Source organism: Neomonachus schauinslandi, chromosome 8 (assembly GCF_002201575.2).
Source record: "Neomonachus schauinslandi chromosome 8, ASM220157v2, whole genome shotgun sequence".
NCBI classification, from domain to species: domain Eukaryota; kingdom Metazoa; phylum Chordata; class Mammalia; order Carnivora; family Phocidae; genus Neomonachus; species Neomonachus schauinslandi.
Window position 1 is genome coordinate 121,151,463 of NC_058410.1, and position 20,962 is coordinate 121,172,424.

The window sequence follows — 20,962 nt, forward strand, 5'->3', positions numbered from 1 at the left end:
ATCATTAGGGTTTGTCCAGAGCAGGAATGTCTCTATAACAATAACTGGAAGTGTTCATTAAACCAGGAGTGTATAAAGATGGCAAAAGGATTTGTTGAGAATGGTTGAGCCCACATGCTAATAAGATCCAACTACAATTTATTAAGTATATTTTGGCAACTGCATGCCCCAGGATTCCGTGAGCCTGTAACTATAAAGGAGGTCAGAGTAGCATTAGGGTCCAATTCTTGCTGAGTCAGTACCCCTACCTGCTGAATCCCCAACAATTCTAGGAGTTCCTGGGATATTTCAAATATTCTCAAAACCAGTTGTTTAACATTCTCACCCTTCTGGCATTAAACTAATTTAGGGAGGAATCACAGTCACCAGCATCCTCCATGAGAACTCTATTGCTTCATGGTTCCCGATCCTCTGACAGTCCAGAGCTGCACAGGTCCTGAGGTTCCACAGGGCAGTGCATCTCCCTCAATGAACTATGCTTCTCATGGAAGGGGGGGGAGATGCCCCCTTCCTACCTCATGACCTCAGTTCATAATCTGATCCCCAAAGGAGTATTTCTGGCATTCCTATGTCTCTAGTGTCACAAATTTCTTCATTTCAAAAAACAAAACAAAACAAAAAGGCTTTGCTGCCCTCTCTTTGTACCATATCTCCTTTCTCAGACCTAGTTATATGTCTCAACTTTGAGGGACTGCCAATCCCCTCTTAATCCTAGGTCAGGCTAAGTTTAGATTACGCTTGTTATAAGTGTATTTGTAAGTATCTAACAAACTATAGAAGATATTCAGTGGTTCTGGTAAAAATGTCCAATGCCTCCTCACCCCCCAACATAGACACACAATGATCCTGACCTAAGGAACTGTTCTGTTCCGGGCAGATTCTCTTTATTGTGCCTGTTGCAGGCTGGTTTGTCCTGCTGGGTTTGTTCCCAGAAGTTTATTGTTATGTTTTAGTATTGGCTTATACACTGGCCAAAGATTGTCTTTAAGCACTGAAGCATTATCAACTGGTTTTTATGCGAGGTTTCAGTTCCTCCACTGAGCTTCCCAGAATGCTGATTATGGATCTGGAGTGCTGTGTGGCTCTTCTCTGATCTTTCTCTTTCTTTGCAACCAGTATTTTCTTATAGCACAAGTTTTCTTCCGCAAAGGTGAGCATAGGAAAGGAATATAGATTTTAAATCCTCTATCTAGAAGAATCTTTTCTGCTCAGAGTTTAGTCTTTAAATGAACTCTGGGAATTAAACATCCCATAAACAACAGAAGTTCAGAACTTACTCTTAACTTCATGTTCAATATTCTGTGGATTACTTTATCACATCTTGTCTACCTTAATTACCAGTTACCAAGCTCTGAAAGCTTAACTTCCTTACTTGCTCAGGAAAGACAAGTTGTCTATCACTTTATTAATTTCCTTTTTGTTATTCCTTTTTATTATTATTACATTTTAGATTGTGAGATGGTACAAACTGACCCTCCTTCTCCAGATGCAACATTACTAGTAGTGGTGGAAATAATAATAATGTGCTAGTAACTTTACTTACATTATTTCCTTTAATGCTCACAACAATCCTAAGTGACAACTTTATTATCCCATCTTATGGATGAAAAAACTGAGGCTGAGAGAGACTTAGAAACTTGCCAAAAGTTACTCATTTTAGGAAGTGATGGAACCTGGAGTGAAACAGTTGGATACTTCTGTATCCTTACCTGAGCCTGATTCAATTAAAAGGGAAAACAAAGTTCCATAATAAATAGTGAAAAAGAAAGCTTTGATTCAAACTAAATTTGGGGGAAAATGCTATTTTGAAAAGAATTGCAATTTCTCTTATAATTGATAAAATTTAAATTCTAGTTATACTGATGTGTTTTTTCTTAGTATAGCCAAAAAGGAAAAAAAAAAAAAAAAACAAAAAACATCCTGGTTCGTAATTTTTTTTTTTTTTTTTTACAAAACACCATTTTGTATTTCACTTAAGATTCTCACAGGACCGGGGCGCCTGAGTGGCTCAGTTGGTTAAGCGACTGCTTTCGGCTCAGGTCATGATCCTGGAGTCCCTGGATTGAGTCCCGCATCGGGCTCCCTGCTCAGCAGGGAGCCTGCTTCTCCCTCTGACCCTCTCCCCTCTCATATGCTCTCTCTCTGTCTCAAATAAATAAATAAAATCTTTAAAAAAAAAAAAAGATTCTCACAGGACCATTAATAAAAATATCTGAATCATTTTTAAAAATACTTGAAGATTTCACTAATTTTCCCAAGGGTCTTTCATAGGTGTTTGATGTTTACCATAATCTTTCCATATTCAACATCTTTTTTTGACTTCCCTAATTTAAATGTTCACTGCTTTAACTGCCAGAATCTCATTTGAAAATGGCCTTTCCTGTGATTCCAGCAATTCTCCAATACTACTTACATTTTTTTTTTCTTTTTGCAATTCATAGATGTCTCAGTGACTAATTCATCTGTAAACATCATTAATATGTTCTGTTTTTGGTTCAAAACCATCTCTAATTTGCAGGCCCTACGGGATTCATATTTCTTACTGTCTTAGTCTTATGCCAATAACCACTAGAATCCCACAAACAAGTTTGGCTCCAACACAGTATTTCACCTCAGAAGGGGAGGAATAAAGAGATACTCTAGGCTCAGTACTGAAAATACAGTAAGAGGGGAGAAGAGAGGAGGGAAAAAGAAATACACACATGTTCAAAATCTACCAGGCACTGTGTTAATCCTTTTCACATATGCTCTCCTATCTTACTTTTACATGGGACCCACAGGTAAGTAACCAGTACGGCACCCTTGATCCTCACAGTGCACCCACCGATTAGGCAGGCACTGTTAGCAGTACAGAAGAGGAAACTGAGGTCTGAGTAAGTAGTGCAGCCAGGCAGACTCCATCCAGGTCTGGCTCTGAGTGGCTTAGTGCACTCTTAACCACTGTGTACCCTGCCTGCTTATACTGGGGGACATACACTACGTGAGATCAGACAGTTGTTAGTTTGGTTTTCAATGTAAATGTCACAGAAATTACAAGACATTAAAAAAATCAATTTAACAGTCTCAGAAGTCTCACCTCAGTAGGTGGGAGGGACCTGACTTTGTTTAGTGGTAACAACCACCTCAATTAGACCAACTATTGCTTCAAAAGTCTTTCATGTTTAAGCAATTACACCTCATCTCCCCACAGAGAATAATATTGGCAGACAGCTCTGTGATCTCCAAGTACAGATGTCACCTGTGAAGTATCACAGACTACAGGTGAAATAGTAAGCCAGATGCTGTCACTTTGTGCCCAACCGGAAAGGCCACCTAGAATATGGTGGGTCCAAGGTGAGTGGCCCACAATCTAACCATTTACACAAAGACAAAATGGTATTGTGTAAAACCCATTAATGCTCTGCTGAACTTTAGTGTGAGATTACTTCATCAACTCATTTCAGAATGGGCAAATTTTTTTTTAATACATTAAGGCTATGATGCTCATCTAAAAGAACCACAGAATAGCTTTAATAGATAGAAATACAAATAGGGCACCTGGGTGGCTCAGTTGGTTAAGCGACTGCCTTCGGCTCAGGTCATGATCCTGGAGTCCTGGGATCAAGTCCCGCATCGGGCTCCCTACTCAGCAGGGAGTCTGCTTCTCCCTCTGACCCTCCCCCCTCTCATGCTCTCTATCTCATTCTCTCTCTCAAATAAATAAATAAAATCTTTAAAAAAACAAATAAATATTGGGCTGTTGGATATTGGTTTGCTTGTTTCTTGATATTTCTATAACTGTATGATTTAAATTGCTACTCAGACAGGCAAATAATAACTTTGTAATTTTTAAAGATTGTTTTATTTACACACACACACACACACAAAGATGAGGGCTTTGGCCTGTTGAAATTAAATAAAAACAAGTTCCAGTCATTTAAGTTATATCCTGCATTCTATTATTCCCTAAAGCACTAAAATATTTATGGATTCAAATAATTTTTAAGGAAAATTTTCAAATAAAGTGAACATCTCACACTAATATTACTGTAATCCTATACATTGAGAAATTATCTCGAATCCATTTTATTGTCTTATATCAAAGCCAGCACAAGAATCTACAGCTTATTCCCAAAGGAAAGCTTTGTTCTTGTTATAACGTACAACAAAAGATAAATATGCTCATTTATTTTGAAGGTGGAAGGAAGGTCGTCATGGACCTACTTTGATGTGGTTCTGCAGACCAGTGGGTCACGAAAGTAAGAATTGAGCCCCAAATGATTAGGAGAGCCCTGCAATAACAACTATGTTCTCTGGGCTTCCCTGACTGGCATTTGACCTGTAGTAGACCAGAATACTTAAGGCCTAAATGGTTTCACATGGAGCTACTTATTAAATCAGAGGGTTTTGGTTTTTCTTTCTCCTGTGTTTAGGCAAATGCTTGCTAAAGCTTGAAGGATTTACTGCAAAATAAAAGTGATATGTAAAGAAAGAGAAGATCCCAGTCTTATAGATGACATTTATCTAGATTTGGTGATAACATTCAAGGGTGAAATTCTAGAGCAGGCTTTCTCACCCTTAGCACTACCAACATTTGGGGGCTGGATAATTCTTTGCTGTTGGGGCTGTCTTGTGTATTGTAGATGTTTAAGAACATCCTTGCGGCTACCCTCACCTCCAGTTGTGACAACCAAAAACACCTCCAGACATTGTCACAAGAACTCTGGGGGGTAAAGTCATACTCTCCCCATTTTCATTCCTTCACACCTAGTCCTTGATATCTTCCAGCAATGAATAAAGAGCAATCTTCAGAAAAAACGAAGGAGAAAATTTTCCAAAATTTTACTGTGACTTAGTCAGTTAATTTTTACAGGAATTATAGTTTAAAATATGAAGATGAATTTATAGTAATAAATATAGTTAGACATTTTAAAAGCAAAACACTTGGCAGCTAAAAAAACCCAAAAAACAAAACCTCAAGTCTAAGACTTGAAACCACAAGTTCATGAACCTTAAAATGTCAGATTCTCTCAGTCAGGTGAATACTGTGTTTAGACTGATATATATGATTTCTTATGAAGCCCATATTTAGAGGAATGTGCTAGATCATCTAAAAATGGCTCAATATCTAAACAGTAGTAGTACACCATCCATTTGCGGTAGCCTTAAACTGTTAATCACAGGTATATTTAAAGTACTTTATATCTTCTTATTGCCACATGATTTTTAACTTTGCATTACTTTGCATTAGTTCTATTTCCTCTCATTGCCAACTTCTTGGTGATACTCAAGATAAGTCATTGGCTTCATATCATATTTATATTTTAACATTATAAAACTAATGTTTTATTATTATTCTGCTAAATATCTGAAAGGAATATTGCCTTTAACCATATTAATTAATGTCTTTTACAAAAGATAAGAGCAATTGAGATAAATTTCCAACTTCTTCACTTGCTTCATTCCATAGTATAAGTACCAGCTCTGCTTCATGGGGGTTGATTTGCTCACTTCCAGCTCACAGTTCATATACATGCTATTTCTGCAAATATGAACAAAGTTTATGTCATTCTCTCTTCAGGATTATTTCTAGCTTTAGTGCTGACAACATGTTAGTTTTGTCGCCTTGGACAACTCAACATCATACTGCTTCAGTTTCTTCATTGATGAAATAAATGGGATGGAATGATCTTTAAATTCCTTTCTAGCTCATAAGTTCTGAGGGTTTTGGGTGGAAAATACATACAAGTGGGTATCAACTGTTCCCTAAAAATAAAGAATATTATCTAATGGGTTATTGTACACTTTTAAATTAAAGAATTAGAAAAAATTAGGCATATGAATTCCCACATACAAATAAAGAAATGTGTAAGTTAAACAAGGTTAGTCAAAATGTCTTTAAAAGTACCTTTAGAGTATTAACTCACAATGTTAAATGCAACAAAACAGCTCATGAATATAATATTTTTCACTGTTATTATGTTTGATGGTGATGTATGATGACGGCCAAACTGCTCTGATTCCCTCAGCTGGGAAATGATAAAAAGTTCTTCTTAAGAAAGAAATACAGAATAAAGTAAGAACATAAATGCACCCCAGCTTCTTAGTGGTATTTATTCGGCTCTCTTGGAATTCTGGAGAAAACAGGAGTCCAACAACTGAAGAGCTCCTGAAGGGAGCAGTCTTTAGAAGGCTCCATGGTCACAGAGAAGGTAGCATAGTTACACACTGTATGTGGAAGACAGCATTATTTAGGGGTCAAACATGGAAGGAGAAAGAAAAGGAGAAAATCTACTGAGAAAAAATAATACCTTCTGTAGAGCTGAGTAAATGTTCCAGTTTAAACACTTAAAAAAGAAGAAGAAGAATGGGAAGAAAATGAAGAAATAGTACTGTTGACATGGACCATGATTTCAGGTTAAAGGGATCCAAGGGATGGATCCAATCACTGCATGTGACTCATTGCTAGTAAATTAATGGCAATGAGGTAGGTTCATATAGCCAAACTTGACTTCTTTAGTTGATTCTGGAAGTAGTAGTTACTGTATTGTCCAGATGGACCTAATGACCTATATATTAAGATGAGTCCGTGAAAAACATCCTCATGAAAAGACTGGAACTCTTTTTTTAAAAAATATTTTATTTATTTATTTGTCAGAGAGGGAAAGAGAGGGAGCACAAGTAGGGGGGAGCAGCAGGCAGAGGGAGAAGCAGGCTCCCCGCTGAGCAGGGAGCCTGAGGCGGGACTCGATCCCAGTACCCTAGGATCATGACCTGAGCTGAAGGCAGACGTTTAACTGACTGAGCCACCCAGGTGTCCCAAAGACTGGAACTCTTAAACTGACCTCCTCCTGTAGCACCAGTGGCATCCAAGTGAGAGTCAAAAATCAATAGGCCCCACCACTGTGAACTAGCAGACACTTGAGCCCTACCTGCAGATACCAGACAGCAGAGAACTTTCGCCAAACACACTCTTGGTGCGGGCTTTCACCTCAAGGATATAGCTCTGGGAAGTCTCTCAGAAACCTACACCATTACCTAGCTATAGGAGATTAGACATTATTTCTACAATCATACTGAAAATGGAAAAGTCACATGGTTACAGTCATTAAAGTTAGGAAGTCAAGTTTAATCATTTGACTTTTTAATCTTCTGAAACTAGAAGATAGGATATCTCTCTTTGTTCATTCTTGATGATCACGCAAAATATGAGGATTTTTTCAATATATTATTTTATATAAGATATTAATGTTATTTATAATTCTTAAAGGTCAGCAGATTTGTATCTGTGACATGCTAATATAAGAATAAAATATAATTAGTAAAATGGTTTAATTATCCAGGTGATGAATAGTAGGAATTCCTGTTACTTTACCTTCTAAATTAATAAGCTATCAGTGGGGCGCCTGGGTGGCTCAGTGTGTTAAGTATCTGCTTTTGGCTCAGGTCATGATCCCAGGGTCCTGGGATCTAACCCCGAGTCGGGCTCACCCCTGAGCAGGGAGACCATTTCTCCCTCTCCCTCTGCCCTTACCCCCTACTTGTACTCGCTCTCTCTCATGCTCTCTGTATCTCTCTCTAAAATAAATAAATAAAATCTCTTTAAAAAATTCATTAATTAATAAACAATCAAAACTATAAATATTGTTAGCTTTACAAATGGGCTTGTTTTAATGTTCTGGTTTGTAGAATAATCTTAAATTTAAGAGATTTTATAACCGATAAATGATATATTTGAAAAGAAACTCTGTCTTTATTCACAAAATACTTTAAAGCAATTAAAAAATTTCTCAATATTTTCCATAGTTTATATAGTCAATAGCTTTATGACATCAGTCTTATTAACTGATTACCCTTTCAAAAATACTTAGCAACAAAAGCTAAAAGATTTTCCATACATGACATTTTCCTCACAGAAATTTAATAGCTCTGGACAATAAACATAGCCTTTATTTCCTAAATAGAAAATATGTGAATCTAGGAGCGCCTCGGTGGCTCAGTCAATTAAGTGTCTGCCTTCGGCACAGGTCATGATCCCAGAGTCCTGGGATCAAGTCCACATAGGGCTCCCTGCTCCATGGGGAGCCTGCTGCTCCCTCTGCTTGTGCTCACACTCTCTCTCTTACTCTCTCTCTCAAATAAATAAAATCTTTAAAATAAATAAAATACAAGTTGTATTCAAATTTCTTTTTTAAAAAAAAGATGAAATGGGGGCACCTGGGTGGCTCAGTCTTTGGGCGTCTGTCTTCAGCTCAGGTCATGATCTCAAGGTCCTGGGATCGAGCCCCGCGTCGGCTCCCTGCTCCGCGGGAAGCCTGCTTCTCCCTCTCCCTCTACCTGCCACTCACCCTGCTGTGCTCTCTTTCTCTTTCCCTGTCAAATAAATAAAATATAAAAAAAAGAAAATATATAAATCTGTATTTCCAAAAGAAAGGTGTCACTATAGCCACATTTGCCACATTTGTGGCAAACAGAACACTGTATTTATGTACATATAGCTATAGAGATACGTAAATGAAACATACAAAATTTCAAGTTTGAAGAAACTTGAAATATGAAAGGAAAAAGCTTTTCAGATACATGTGCAATTTTGTACAATTTATTCATAAAGCAACTATCACTTTAATTTAAAAAATAGTACATTTATTTTAAAAAGTTGAGTGCTTACGAATAAAAGCACCTTAGGAATATCGGTGAATATTGTTATATAATACATAGTATTCACAGAACATGATACATATCATACATTTTCATCCCTTTATGGACATATAAGTCAAGAATTTTATTTTACTTATTTTTTAAATAATTTTTTATTATGTTATGTCACTATACAGTACATCATTAGTTTATGATGTAGTGATCCACGATTCATTGTTTGCATTTAACACCCAGTGCTCCATGCAATATGTGCCCTCCTTAATACCTATCACAGCAACTTCTTTCAAAACACGTCTCCAAAGGCAAGGGAAACAAAAGTGAAAATGAACTTTTGGGACTTCACCAAGATAAAAAGCTTCCACACAGCAAAGGAAACAGTCAACAAAACAGAGAGGCAACCCATGGAATGAGAGAAGATATTTACGAATGACACTACAAAGGGCTGGTATCCAAGATCTATAAAGAACTTCTCAAACTCAACACCCAAAAAACAAATAATCAAGTCAAAAAATGGGCAGAAGACATGAACAGATACTTTTCCAAAGAAGACATACAAATGGCTAACGACACATGAAAAAATGTTCAACATCATTAGCCATCAGGAAAATTCAAATAAGTCAAGAATTTTAACTACTGTTCATTATTAATGTGTAGTAAATATTACTCAAGTGCCTCCATTTTATAAAAAAGCAAACCTAAGGCATGAGCATATCAACCATCTTGCCTTAATTGAAAGAATGACTGCATGGTTGAATGGGAAACAGAGCCCAAGTCTTTGGATTACTGGCTTTATTCTCTACAATAATCTCCAGTGGTTAATTCTGTGCCAAACACAGGTGATCCCAAGTATCTTTAGAGGCATTATAATCTTCTCATAACAAAGCAAAATAAGTACACTTAAAAAGAAAACCATAAAGGGGAAGCGTGGGTGGCACAGTCGGTTGAGCGTCCGACTCTTAGTTTTGGCTCAGGTCATGATCTCAGGGTCATGAGATCGAGTCCCAAGTCGGGGTCCAAGCTCAGTGGGGAGTCTGCTTGAGATTCTCTCTCTCCCTCTCTCTTTTCCTCTGCTCCTTCCCCTGCTCGCACATGCTCTCTCTCTCCCAGATAAATAAAGGAAAAAAAAGAAAACCATAAAGGATTTGGAATAGAGAAAAGACATATAATACAGTCAAAAAGGTAATGAAAAATGTCAAACTCAGGAGGTAGAGTTGCTGTAATGAACCATGCTCCTGATCTTCAGTCAGTTCCTAGTTTATTTGGTTCTATACCTCAGTCCTTCAATAGAGCATAACAGAACCCCAATGGACCCAAATACTTCAGGAATTCTGTTTATGGATGTCTTAACTATCGATTCTCCTTGACTTTAATATTTGTTGGAAATCCCTTGCATAAGACTATCTTGCTACCTTGGGGGAAATATTAAACCTAACTGAAAGTTTCTTGATGTTGAGGAACTAATTATTCTATAGGTGAGGCTAGCAAATGTTTTCTTAAAGGGCCAGACAGAAAATATTTTAGGCTTTGCAGGCCACAGGACTCTACTGTGAAAGCAGCCATAGACAATATACAAACAGATGGATATGTCTGTGCTCCAATAAAATTTTATTTACAAAAATAGGATGGTGGGTTGGATTTGGCCCATGAGCCACTATTTGTCAACCTCTGGTCTAGAATACCTTTATGTTGAAAAATACTTCTTCCATACTTTTTAAAGTTAGAAATTCTCATGGAATGCTATTCCTGCAGTCAAAAGGGGCCTTGTCAAACATTTTTCGTTAGAGAAAAAGTACACATCCCAAAAAAGGCTGCATCAGTTTGGGCTCTACTAATTGGACTTTTGTGATAATATACCTTAGAACTAGATTGAGGTTTACCACTGTGCTATCTAAAAAGAGTATTTGCTCACTGTGTTAACAGGGCAAAAGAGGACTGATGTATAAATGTTCGACCTACTTAAGAAAATAAACGAACTTAAAGTACCACAGCAATTATAGATATATAGACTAAGATTATTAATTTGAAATCTTTTTTTTATCTATTTATTGAAGTATATCAGGGTGAATCTTTACTTCAAAATAGTTTGCCTTCAGCTACACCCTTATTCATGAAACCAGTAAAACATTTATTTAAAACTTTTATATAACTCCTAATTCAGACTGCCTACCTTTAAGTCAGTAACGTTTTACTAAAACATGAGATATACATTCATTCACTCATTTAAAATTTATTGAATGTTTATTAGCAGATAGGTATTGTTTTATAAGCTGAAGATTCAAAAATATAATACAGACCTATCATTAAGGAATTCTCAGTCTGGCAGAGAATCTCTTTGGAAAATAATAACTGTGACAAAACAATAGTATTATGGTAGGATTAAGTTAATATGAAAATTAATTTCCAACTTCCAAAAAATGCTCTATGTATTAAGTATTAGATATCTTAACAAATAAATATTACATCATTTCCACATATACTATTATTTTTCATTATTCGATATTAAATGAAATAAAAAATTAAATATTTTCAGATATAAAAACAAAACAGAATGGTGTATGCTACAAGGTCAAGTTTTTTAACAAACATTTAACAAAAGCCCTCGATGTAGAATATTGTGTATAGAATAACCATGTCTGTATGTTTAAGATAAAGACACTTGGAGTGTTTTTGAAGGAGTTTTAGTGGGCCTGAGGACAGAGCTGGGAGTAAGAGGGAGTGAGAGGGAAGAAAGAAGTATTAATTTTAAAATAATTTTTTTAAAGAAGTGTTTAACACTGACAAAGACAAAAATTAGTCCTCATTACAACATATGCAAATAGAGGATTTTTTTTTTTTGAGGGAAGGTCATATTTTAATGTATCTTTTCCTTCTGCAACTAAGAATGCTTTTCCCTATCCTAACCTGATCCAAAACAATTGATTTTTACTTATTTATTTTGTTTTGCAGGTAGAGAAGTTGAGAGGGGAAAAGCACAGAAACCCAAACAATGGGTATAAACATGTTTATGAGGAAAGAGGCAGAGACCATCATTCACTGAACAGGTGCCTTGAGCATCCTGCATACCAAATGCTGTGGGCAAGGAGAGCTAAGGTCTTCCTTTTTCCTTTTCCCTCTACTAAGGACACCCAGAACCACAAAATTAATTAAAGAAATCTCTCTGGTGGTTTGTAAAGTTGTTTTCTTTTGGGACAACAGGCATGACAGACTGGGTTCTTATGCTTTAACAGCGTATCATGGAAATTTTTAACTTACGCAATTATAAAATAAAAATGTATTGACATTAAAGATACCTTTATAAATCTGTCACTTTACTCTTTCCTCATGACTTGTAGGTTAATTATGTAGCTATAAAGTCACATAAAATTTCATTGAAAAAGTTATAAGCATTACTAGTTGTTGCACATGAAACAACTTATAACATTGGACTTTTTATTGATTCTCCAGCTAAAAGGCTAAATGATAGTGAAATTTCATAAAACATCTTAGAATTAGATTGTACAGATAATTTTCATTTTGTGAAGAGTACACATGTTTTGTAAAGATTTCTCATGCTTCAGCAAATCAGAAATAATGATAAGAATATATTTTCTTATTTAAAACCTAATATTTGAAACAGAAAAGCTAGCATGTTGCTAACAGTCGCAACTCTGAAAAGCAAACAAGCCAATACAAACAAAATATGGTTTTCTGAAAAAAATTGATAATGATTCTAAATATAAGCACTGATTTAAAATTTAATTTAATATTTACTCTAGAAGCACAGTTATTTCTGGATGTCTCTTTAAATGGAATATAAAGAAAAAATACTGAATATCTAACAGACTCAAAGTAAAAAAAATATATAAATTCTACAAGTTGAGTCTACATGCATGAGAGTGACTTCTGGAAACAAGCATTAGTATACTACTTATTCCTTTCCATTCATTTGGAAACTTCCTAATACTTAGGTTGAAAACGTGCTTGATAAGACCTACCAATGAAAATGGTAAAATAGTTTTCATGTTGAATAAAACACCTAGCAAACATACTAAGTAATTAAATCTGGATTTACATTTCTTCGTTTACCACTTCTGACATTCATAATATAGCTGACCCTTGAACAATATGGATGGGTAAGGAGTGGTGACCCTCCATGCAGTAGAAAATATGCATATAACTTTGACTCCCCCAAATTTAACTACTAATAGCCTACTGTTGACTAGAAGCCTTACCAATAACATAGTTGATCAACACATATTTTGTGTATATATTATATACTGTATGCTTACAATAAACAGCTAGAAAAAAGAAAATATTAAAAAAATCATAAGAGAAAATACATTTATAGTACTGTACTAAAAAAATCCGTGTAAAAGTGAACCTGTGCAGTTCAAACCCCTGTTGCTCAAGGGCCAACTGTAGTTAAAAGTAGATGTGACGTTTTCCCCAGTCTATACAGTACATATGCAGAATGTTAACATACAACTTTTTTAGTTATTGTTAAAGTCTGAAATTGTCTTGTCCATTAACATATTTACTGACCTCTTCTGGGACTTTCATGATTGAAGAGAATGCCATTAACTGCAAAGAGATTATATGCCTCTCGAAAGTTCACCACAATCCAATAGGCATAGAGTTTAGCAGCCCCTGTTGGAAAAATTTTTTTAAAAGCAAATAAAAGACAGTTATTATTATAAAAGGTGGTATCTTATTATAAAAGACAGTGATTTTCACTCATCTTAAACAGTAACAACTTGCAAAAATTAATGTGTAATATATTAAGTTAGAAAAATATGAGTCAAAGCCAAAGACTAAAGGTTCCTTTGCCAATTAATCATGTGCACAAGAAAATATTTAAGATTATTTTTACTTTTGTAATATCCACAGTTCTGTCTTCCACAATCTAACTGATTTGATGATAGCGTGTGCAATGTATCAAGTTGACCTAAGGTCTTATTTCCTTTTTCCTAGTTTTAAGGAATTAGAAAGTGAAGAAAAAATATGAAATCTTAATATTCTAGATGCTTAAAAATTTGATCACTTAAGTCTTTCATGAATACTCTTTTTACAAATACATAAGATGTAACAGACCCCCCTTTTTTAAAAATATTTGAACCCAGAGAAACTTCCATTGGGGAAATAAAACATACGAAACCTATCACTTCAGCAAATCTCACAACAGTTACATAAAAAAAGTCATGTGGGTCTCATTTTCCTTTCAAAGTGATGTGTATGGAAGGGCTGGATGAACATGGATCACTGAAGTGAAGTGGTAATTTCACCCTGGGGGCAATGGCAGCAAATATTTATAGAGTGAGCAGTGTATAACGTTATGCTTCCCCATGTCTAGTCATTTTAGTCTAATCTTAATGTTAATCTCGCAGTCAAATGACTTTAGACGAGAGACAGGAATGGAATTAAAGCAGAAGCACATGAATGCCCCAGGCCAAGAGAACATGGCGCATACACAAGGTTGTACCCATTCTCACCGTACGGTGACCGAGGATAAAAAGGAGTAGTCTCCTTCTGGGGTATTTCTTGCACTTTCCCATAGAGTTCACTTGTTGAGGCTTGGTAGAACTTCACAGAGTTGATAAGGCCACAGGTTTTAACTGCATCCAAAAGCCGTAAAGTGCCAACTCCATCAACATCTGCAGTATATTCAGCCAGGTCAAAAGAAATCTGCAAATAACAGGTGAAGACAGTACCACATTAATGGGTAGCAGCAACAAAGATGCTGACAGTGATAACAAACACATCTTACATTTCACATACTTAGAAATGTTATGCTTGTGACAAAATATTATTTTCTAATAGCAGAATAAGAGTGTAAATGTCATCTATTTCTAACATCAAATAGCTGAAAATATCTAAAGAAATACCTATTAATTACCTATGTTAAAATGAAGACAATTCTTTTTTTTTTTAAAAAAGGTTTTATTTATTTGAGAGAGAGAGAGAGAGCGAGCAAGAGAGAATACAAGCGGGGTGAGGGGCAGAGGGAGAAGCAAATTCCGCTGAGCAAGAAGCCTGATGCAGGGCCCCATCCTGGGACTCCAGGATCTTGACCTAAGCCGAATGCAGATGCTTAACCAACTGAGCCACCAAGGTGCCCCAATGAAGAACAATTCTAGGCTGAAGTCCCTAAGGCAGTGTTTCTCAAAGTGTAAACCCTGCTCCTTAGAATCATCTGGGGGGTTTCTAAAAATTCAGATTGAACCAATCTCTTGGGGATGGAAGCCTAGAAAATCCACATTTATAATGAGTCTCATTTGACTTTTACTGTCGGAGAAGTTTGAGAACATGTGCTTTAGACACAGTTGATTTTTTAAAAGATTGTTTTATTTTCTATTTTTAATTAAAATACAAGAATTACTTTTTACTATATTACATGTATATATAATCGTTTAATTATGAGACACACTGAATATAGTAAGATGCTAATGTATAAAATTGAATGATTTCCAAAAAGAGGGTGTTAAGGAATAATTCAGTATTTTGCAGTTTCTTAACATATTCCTTAAAAATAAATGTGACTGATATGTTTTTTTCTTAAACTATGTCTAAACATAATAAACAAGTTAACCTAATATTAAAATGTCCCAAAATAGTAAGGCTGAAAATCTTTGTTGCTGGTTTATTTACAGGCCAAATACAGCTGGGCACAATGCAGAGATGCTTCCCCGCTGCCTGGTGAATGACCTCAATCCTCACCTGGAAAAACCCGGCTCTGGGGTGAGGAGGTTACTGGCCTACACTGCTGCTAGTCCTGAGTGTCAGCTGTGCACAAGCTGCAGCCTTGTCTATGTACAGGGTATTTAGGGAACTTAGGTGACAGCTGACCACGGACCTGACTCAAGACCACTACACCCTTGTCATCTAAGCCTGTCAGTAAAACTCACGGCAGTTGTGAGATAAAACAGGATAGAAGTATGTTTCATGCCCTATCTTTCAAAGCCAAGAAAGCACAATTTGGGGTTACTTTATTCTTTTCAAATAAAATCTACATACCATAAAATTCACCCTTTTAAAGTTTACGACTCACTGGCTTTTAGTATATTTACAGCATTGTGCAATCATCATCACCAACTAATTCCACAATGTGATCATCATCCCCAGAAGAAACTCGGTACCCATTAGCAATCACTTGCTATCTTCCCATCAAACCCCTCAGCCACCAACCTACTTCCTGTATCTATGCAGTGACCTATTCTGGACATTTCATATTTATGGAATCATAATATGTGGCCTTTTGTGACTGATTTCATATTTTCATTTCTCTTGGACACGTACCATTTGTATACAACATGTAACATTTTGAGGAACTGCCACACTCTTTTTGAAAGTGGCTGGACCATTTCACATTCTCACCAGCAGTAAATAAGTATTCTAACTGTTCCATCCCTACCCAATACTTACTGTGGTCTTTTTAATTTTAGACATCCAAGGGAGTGTGAAACTGTATATCACTGGGGTTTTCTTTTGTCTTGTTAAGGTATAATTGACATATAATATTATCTTTGTTTCAAGTATATGTAATGATTTATGTATATATCATGAATGTATGTATCATGTATATTTATCTATATATCATGAATAACCACAATAAGTCAACATCCATCACTACACAGTTACAAAGTTTTTTGATAACTTCAAGATCTACTCTCTTAGCAACTTGCAAATAATACAATACAGTATTAACTACAGTCACCATACTATACATGTCCATGACTCAATCACTTTACAAGTTGTACCTTTGACTACCTTCACCCATTTCACCTACTGTCCACCACCTCCACTCCCTTGTTTCTGGCAACTCTGTATCTATGAGCATGTTTGTTTTCTCCATTCCTTTTTCAGATTCCACATATAGGTAAAATCATACAATAGCTGTCTTTCTCTGTCTGACCTTTTTCACTTATAATGCCCTCAAGATTCTTACATGTTGTTGCAAATGGCAGACCTTCTTTCTTCCCTATAACTGAGTAATATTCCATTGTGTATATATATAAACAATAGTACACACACACACACACACACACACACATATACCACATCTACTTTATCCCTTCAGCCATCGATGGATCCTTAACTTGCTCGTGTATCTTGGCTACTATAAGTAATGCTGCCATGAACATGAGGATGCAGCTATCTTTTCCAGTTAGTGTTCTCATTTCCTTAGGAATTGCTGGGTCTTATGGCAGTTCCATTTTTAATTTTTTGAGGACACTCCATACTGTTTTCCATAGTAGCTGCACCAGTGCATTCCTGTATTTGCACCAACAGTGCACAAGGGTCCCCTGTTTTCTACATCCTCACCAACACTTGCTCTCTCTTGACTTTTTGATGATAGCTATTCTAACAGGTGTGAGGTGATATCTCATTGTGGTTTTGGTTTGCATTTCCCTGATGGTTAATGATGTTGAGCACCTTTTTGTGTACCTCTTGGCCATGTGTATGTCTTCTTTGGAAAAATGTTTATTCAGATCTTTTACCCATGTTTAAATTAGATTGATTTGGGGTTTTTTGTTTGTTTGTTTTGCTATTGAGTTGTATGAATTCTTATATATTTTGGATATTAGCCCCTTGCCAGATATGTGATTTACAAATATTTTCTCCCACTGAGTAGGCTGTCTTTCCATTTTGTTGATGGTTTCCTTCGCTGTGCAGAAGCTTTTTAGTTTAATGTAGTCCCACTTGTTTATATTTGCTCTTGTTGCCTTTGCTTTTGGTGTGAGATCCAAAAAATCATCACCAACACCAATGTCAAGGACGTTACCACCTGTGTTTTCTTCTAGGAGTTTTATGGTTTCAGGTCTTGCATTTAAGTCTTTAATCTATTTTGAGTAAGTTTTTGTGTTTGGTGTAAGAAAGTGGTCCAGTTTAATTCTTTTGCATCTGGCTGTCCAGTTTTCCCAATACCATTTATTGGAGAGACTGTCCTTTCGCCATTGTATATTCTTGAATCCTTAATCATAAATTATCAATCATCTATGTATGGGTTTATTTCAGTGGTCTCTATTCTGTTCATCTGATCTATGTGTCTGTTTTTATGCTGATACCATACTGTTTTGATTGCTATAACTTTATAATACAGCCTGAAATCAAGAAGCATGATGCCTCCAGTTTTGTTCTTTCTCAAGATTTTGCTTTGGTTATCATGGTTCCACACAAATTTCTCATTGTGGTCTTGATTTGCATTTCCCTGATGACTAATGATGTTAAGCATCTTTTCATGTGCTTATTGGCCATTGGTATATCTTATCTGGAAAAATGTCTATGCAGATGTTTTACCCATTTTTAAGATTGGTTGTCTTTTTATTATTGAGTTATGAAAGTTCTTTGTATATTCTGGATAAAAATCTCTTACCGGATACATGGCTTGCAATTTTCTCCCGTTACGAGAGTTGTCTTTTTACTTTTCCCCCCAGCTTTATTGAGATATAACTAACATATAACATGGTATAAATTTAAGGTGTACAAACAGTTTTCACTTTCTTAATGGTGTCCTATGAAGTAGAAAAGTCCAATTCATCTAATTTTTTGTTTGTTGTTTGTACTTTTGGTGTAATATTTTAGAATGCTTTGCTGAACTCAAGAACATGAAGATTTACTCCTATGTTTTATTCTAAGAGTTTTATAGGTTTCTTATGTTTCGGTCTTCCATCCAGTTTTGGCTAATTTTTATGTATGTTATGGGTTAGAGGCCTGAATTAGTTGTTTGCACATGGATGTCAGGTTACCCCAGCACCACTTGTTGAAAAGGCTATGCTTTTTCCACTGAATGGTCTTGGTATGGGGCCATTTTGTTCTCAAAAAAAGCTGTGGCCCCTTATTGAGGGGCCAGTGCACTGAGCGGGCCTTGAGAGATGGGGGTGTCAGGGCTCTGCTGTCAGCTCTCAAGCAGACCACTCAAGCACCCTGCCTAGCTGCAGTTTTCTCACAGTTCAGTGCCACAGCTGTACATTTAGAGGACACTTTATGATTCAAAAGTGCTTTTGTTGGGGCTTTATAACAATTCTAGGAGAAATAAAAAGAAGTCCTGAGGTTTAGAGAGAAGGATTTGATAAAAGTCACACCAGAAGTCAGGAGCAGCAAATCTGGGGTTCTGTTCATGGAATGGTGCTCACCAGCAGCAGGGCTTGGCCTTTCTGAGACTCAGACTCTGTGAGGGTGTCATGAAAGCCTCAGACTCTCTGACAAGAAACAGAAATACACATATGTGCAAGTGTACATGCACCCAGAGAATTGCCGTGTTGCCTACATTTTCTAAGGATTCATGAACTGCATATGAGAAAACCTTGAACTAGATGACTGATGATCCTTTCTAACACTAAGGATCTGCCAAGCCAGTATTTTAAATCTTTTTTATGTATAAATTCATATCCAATCACATTTGGAGTCTTTTCGATGGAATCATAAGTTTCAACAGCAAAGAGAATGTTGGGTTTTCTTCCTTTTGTTTGGCTATTTTTTCATTTAGGTACATAACTATCTAAAGAGCTACATGAAAAGAAAAGGTAGCATATGTTGAGTACTCAATATTGAGCAGACACATTCTAAGCATTTTGCATATACATATTATTTAATCCCAACAACAATTAAGCACTAGAACTGAAGGCACAGAAGGCTGCAGCCAAGTGTTGAAGCCACATACTAAACTTATACCGAGAACAGAATTCTGGATGTTGTCACCAAAGTTCTTCCCTTAGCTCTCCTTCTCTGTAAATGGTCCCCATTTAACCTACTGTTCAAAACAAAAACGTGGGCTTTATGGCTGACTCCCCATCCTTCAGCATTCACAGAAATCACCCTTCTCCCCACTTCCATCTGCAGCATCCTTATGTAAGCTGCCATCACCTTTCACCAGGCCTACAGCAGTAGCCTAGTGACTACTAGTTCAACTACAGTCCTCCTCCCACCTGGCCCCCAGGTATTTCTCCATCTCATCGCCTACACTTTTTTCTCTCACTAATGACCCCACTTCTCTGGCCATTCTGCTGTCCCCAGACTAGTGCCAACTCTTGCCTCAAGCCTTTACATTTGTGTCCCCTCTATTTTTGCACGCTCTTCCTTCTTCAACATCTCTCTTCTTCCTTCCCTATTTCTGTTCAAATGTCACCCCTCATAAAAGCCTACTTTGCCTTCCTCTCTATCTACAACACCAATGCTTTGTCATCTCTGTTTGTCCAGGCCTGCACACTGCTTCATTTCTTCTTCATTTTAATATTTTATCTGTGAACTTATTTATTATCTATCTCCTCCATCAAACGGTAAGCTCCTTGAGGGCAGGGATTTTATCTTGTATTCTGTAGTATCCCTCATGCCTGAAAACTGCTTGACATAGGATTTGTTGAATGAAAACAGCATGTAAACTAATGAGGAATTTAAGTGTCAAATATACAAATACCAAAATAAAAATACAAAAACCAGTAGGAAAAAAAAAAAAAACAGGCTACCAGAGTGACAGAAAAGGTTGATAATTTAATAGTACTAAAACAGGTAAAATTTTAAAGAGCAAGATGGACAAAACTCTATATAAATTTCAACGCTTTAGTATAACAACTATGACAAAGGTTTAATGGTTAAACACTACACTATATAAAGAGGTAAAATTCAAAGTAAAGGAGAACCATCTTAGACCATAATTAATGAAGTCAGTGTAGGAGAAATGGGTTATTGAAATAGCCAAAGACTTTGTAGCGGGATATACTCATCTGTAACGCACTATCAGGACAGTCTCAGAGAAGAGTACTAAAGCCTTATAGAAACACAGAAGTATTTAGAGTCAAAGGAAAATAGTTAATTCAAGTTCAAATGTTAAGCAAATTGCTCTTATCACATTCAAAGACATAAACAGATATCCTCAGAGTTATCCTCAGTCATATATGAGTGGTAAATCGTGGCCTTTCTTGAAACAAAAAGAAAATTAGAAATGGTCCCTAAAAGTCTGTGTGGGACTCAGACAGGAACTGAAGGTATGCATTGAAATTCTACACAGACTGCAGATTGGAATGTAAATTCTAGAAGTGTTTTAATTGTATCAGACTATTATCACGGGAGGCCTGGGTTCACTGTGGTAGGCCTCACATCAAATAAAGCAAATAACAATGATAATTCCACTATTCTTAAAGCCCCTTGCCTCTTCAAAGTCATTATAAGTTCATGTTCATTTTATAACCATATAAGAATTGAACAGAGCTGAAGGACATTCTAACCCAGTAGGACAAGAAAAATGTATTATTGATGACAATTAAAATGTTATTAATATTAGATTATTATAAGAGAACATGAACTGTGTCCAATTAGTAGAGTGGTTTCCATATGGTGGTGATTGGAGTGCTCC

At 36.2% G+C, this 20,962-nt stretch overlaps 1 protein-coding gene across 1 annotated transcript in view; it reads right to left on the reverse strand.

The window, feature by feature from the left end:
* Positions 1 to 20,962, reverse strand: part of GMDS (GDP-mannose 4,6-dehydratase) — a 665,383-nt gene that overhangs the window by 331,049 nt on the left and 313,372 nt on the right. Inside the window, exons 5-6 of the mRNA XM_044917292.1 lie at positions 14,106 to 14,298; positions 13,159 to 13,263 (exon numbers count right to left, since the gene is read on the reverse strand). Of these exons, the coding sequence (XP_044773227.1) occupies positions 13,159 to 13,263; positions 14,106 to 14,298 (298 nt within the window). The remainder of the gene's footprint in view (positions 1 to 13,158; positions 13,264 to 14,105; positions 14,299 to 20,962) is intronic.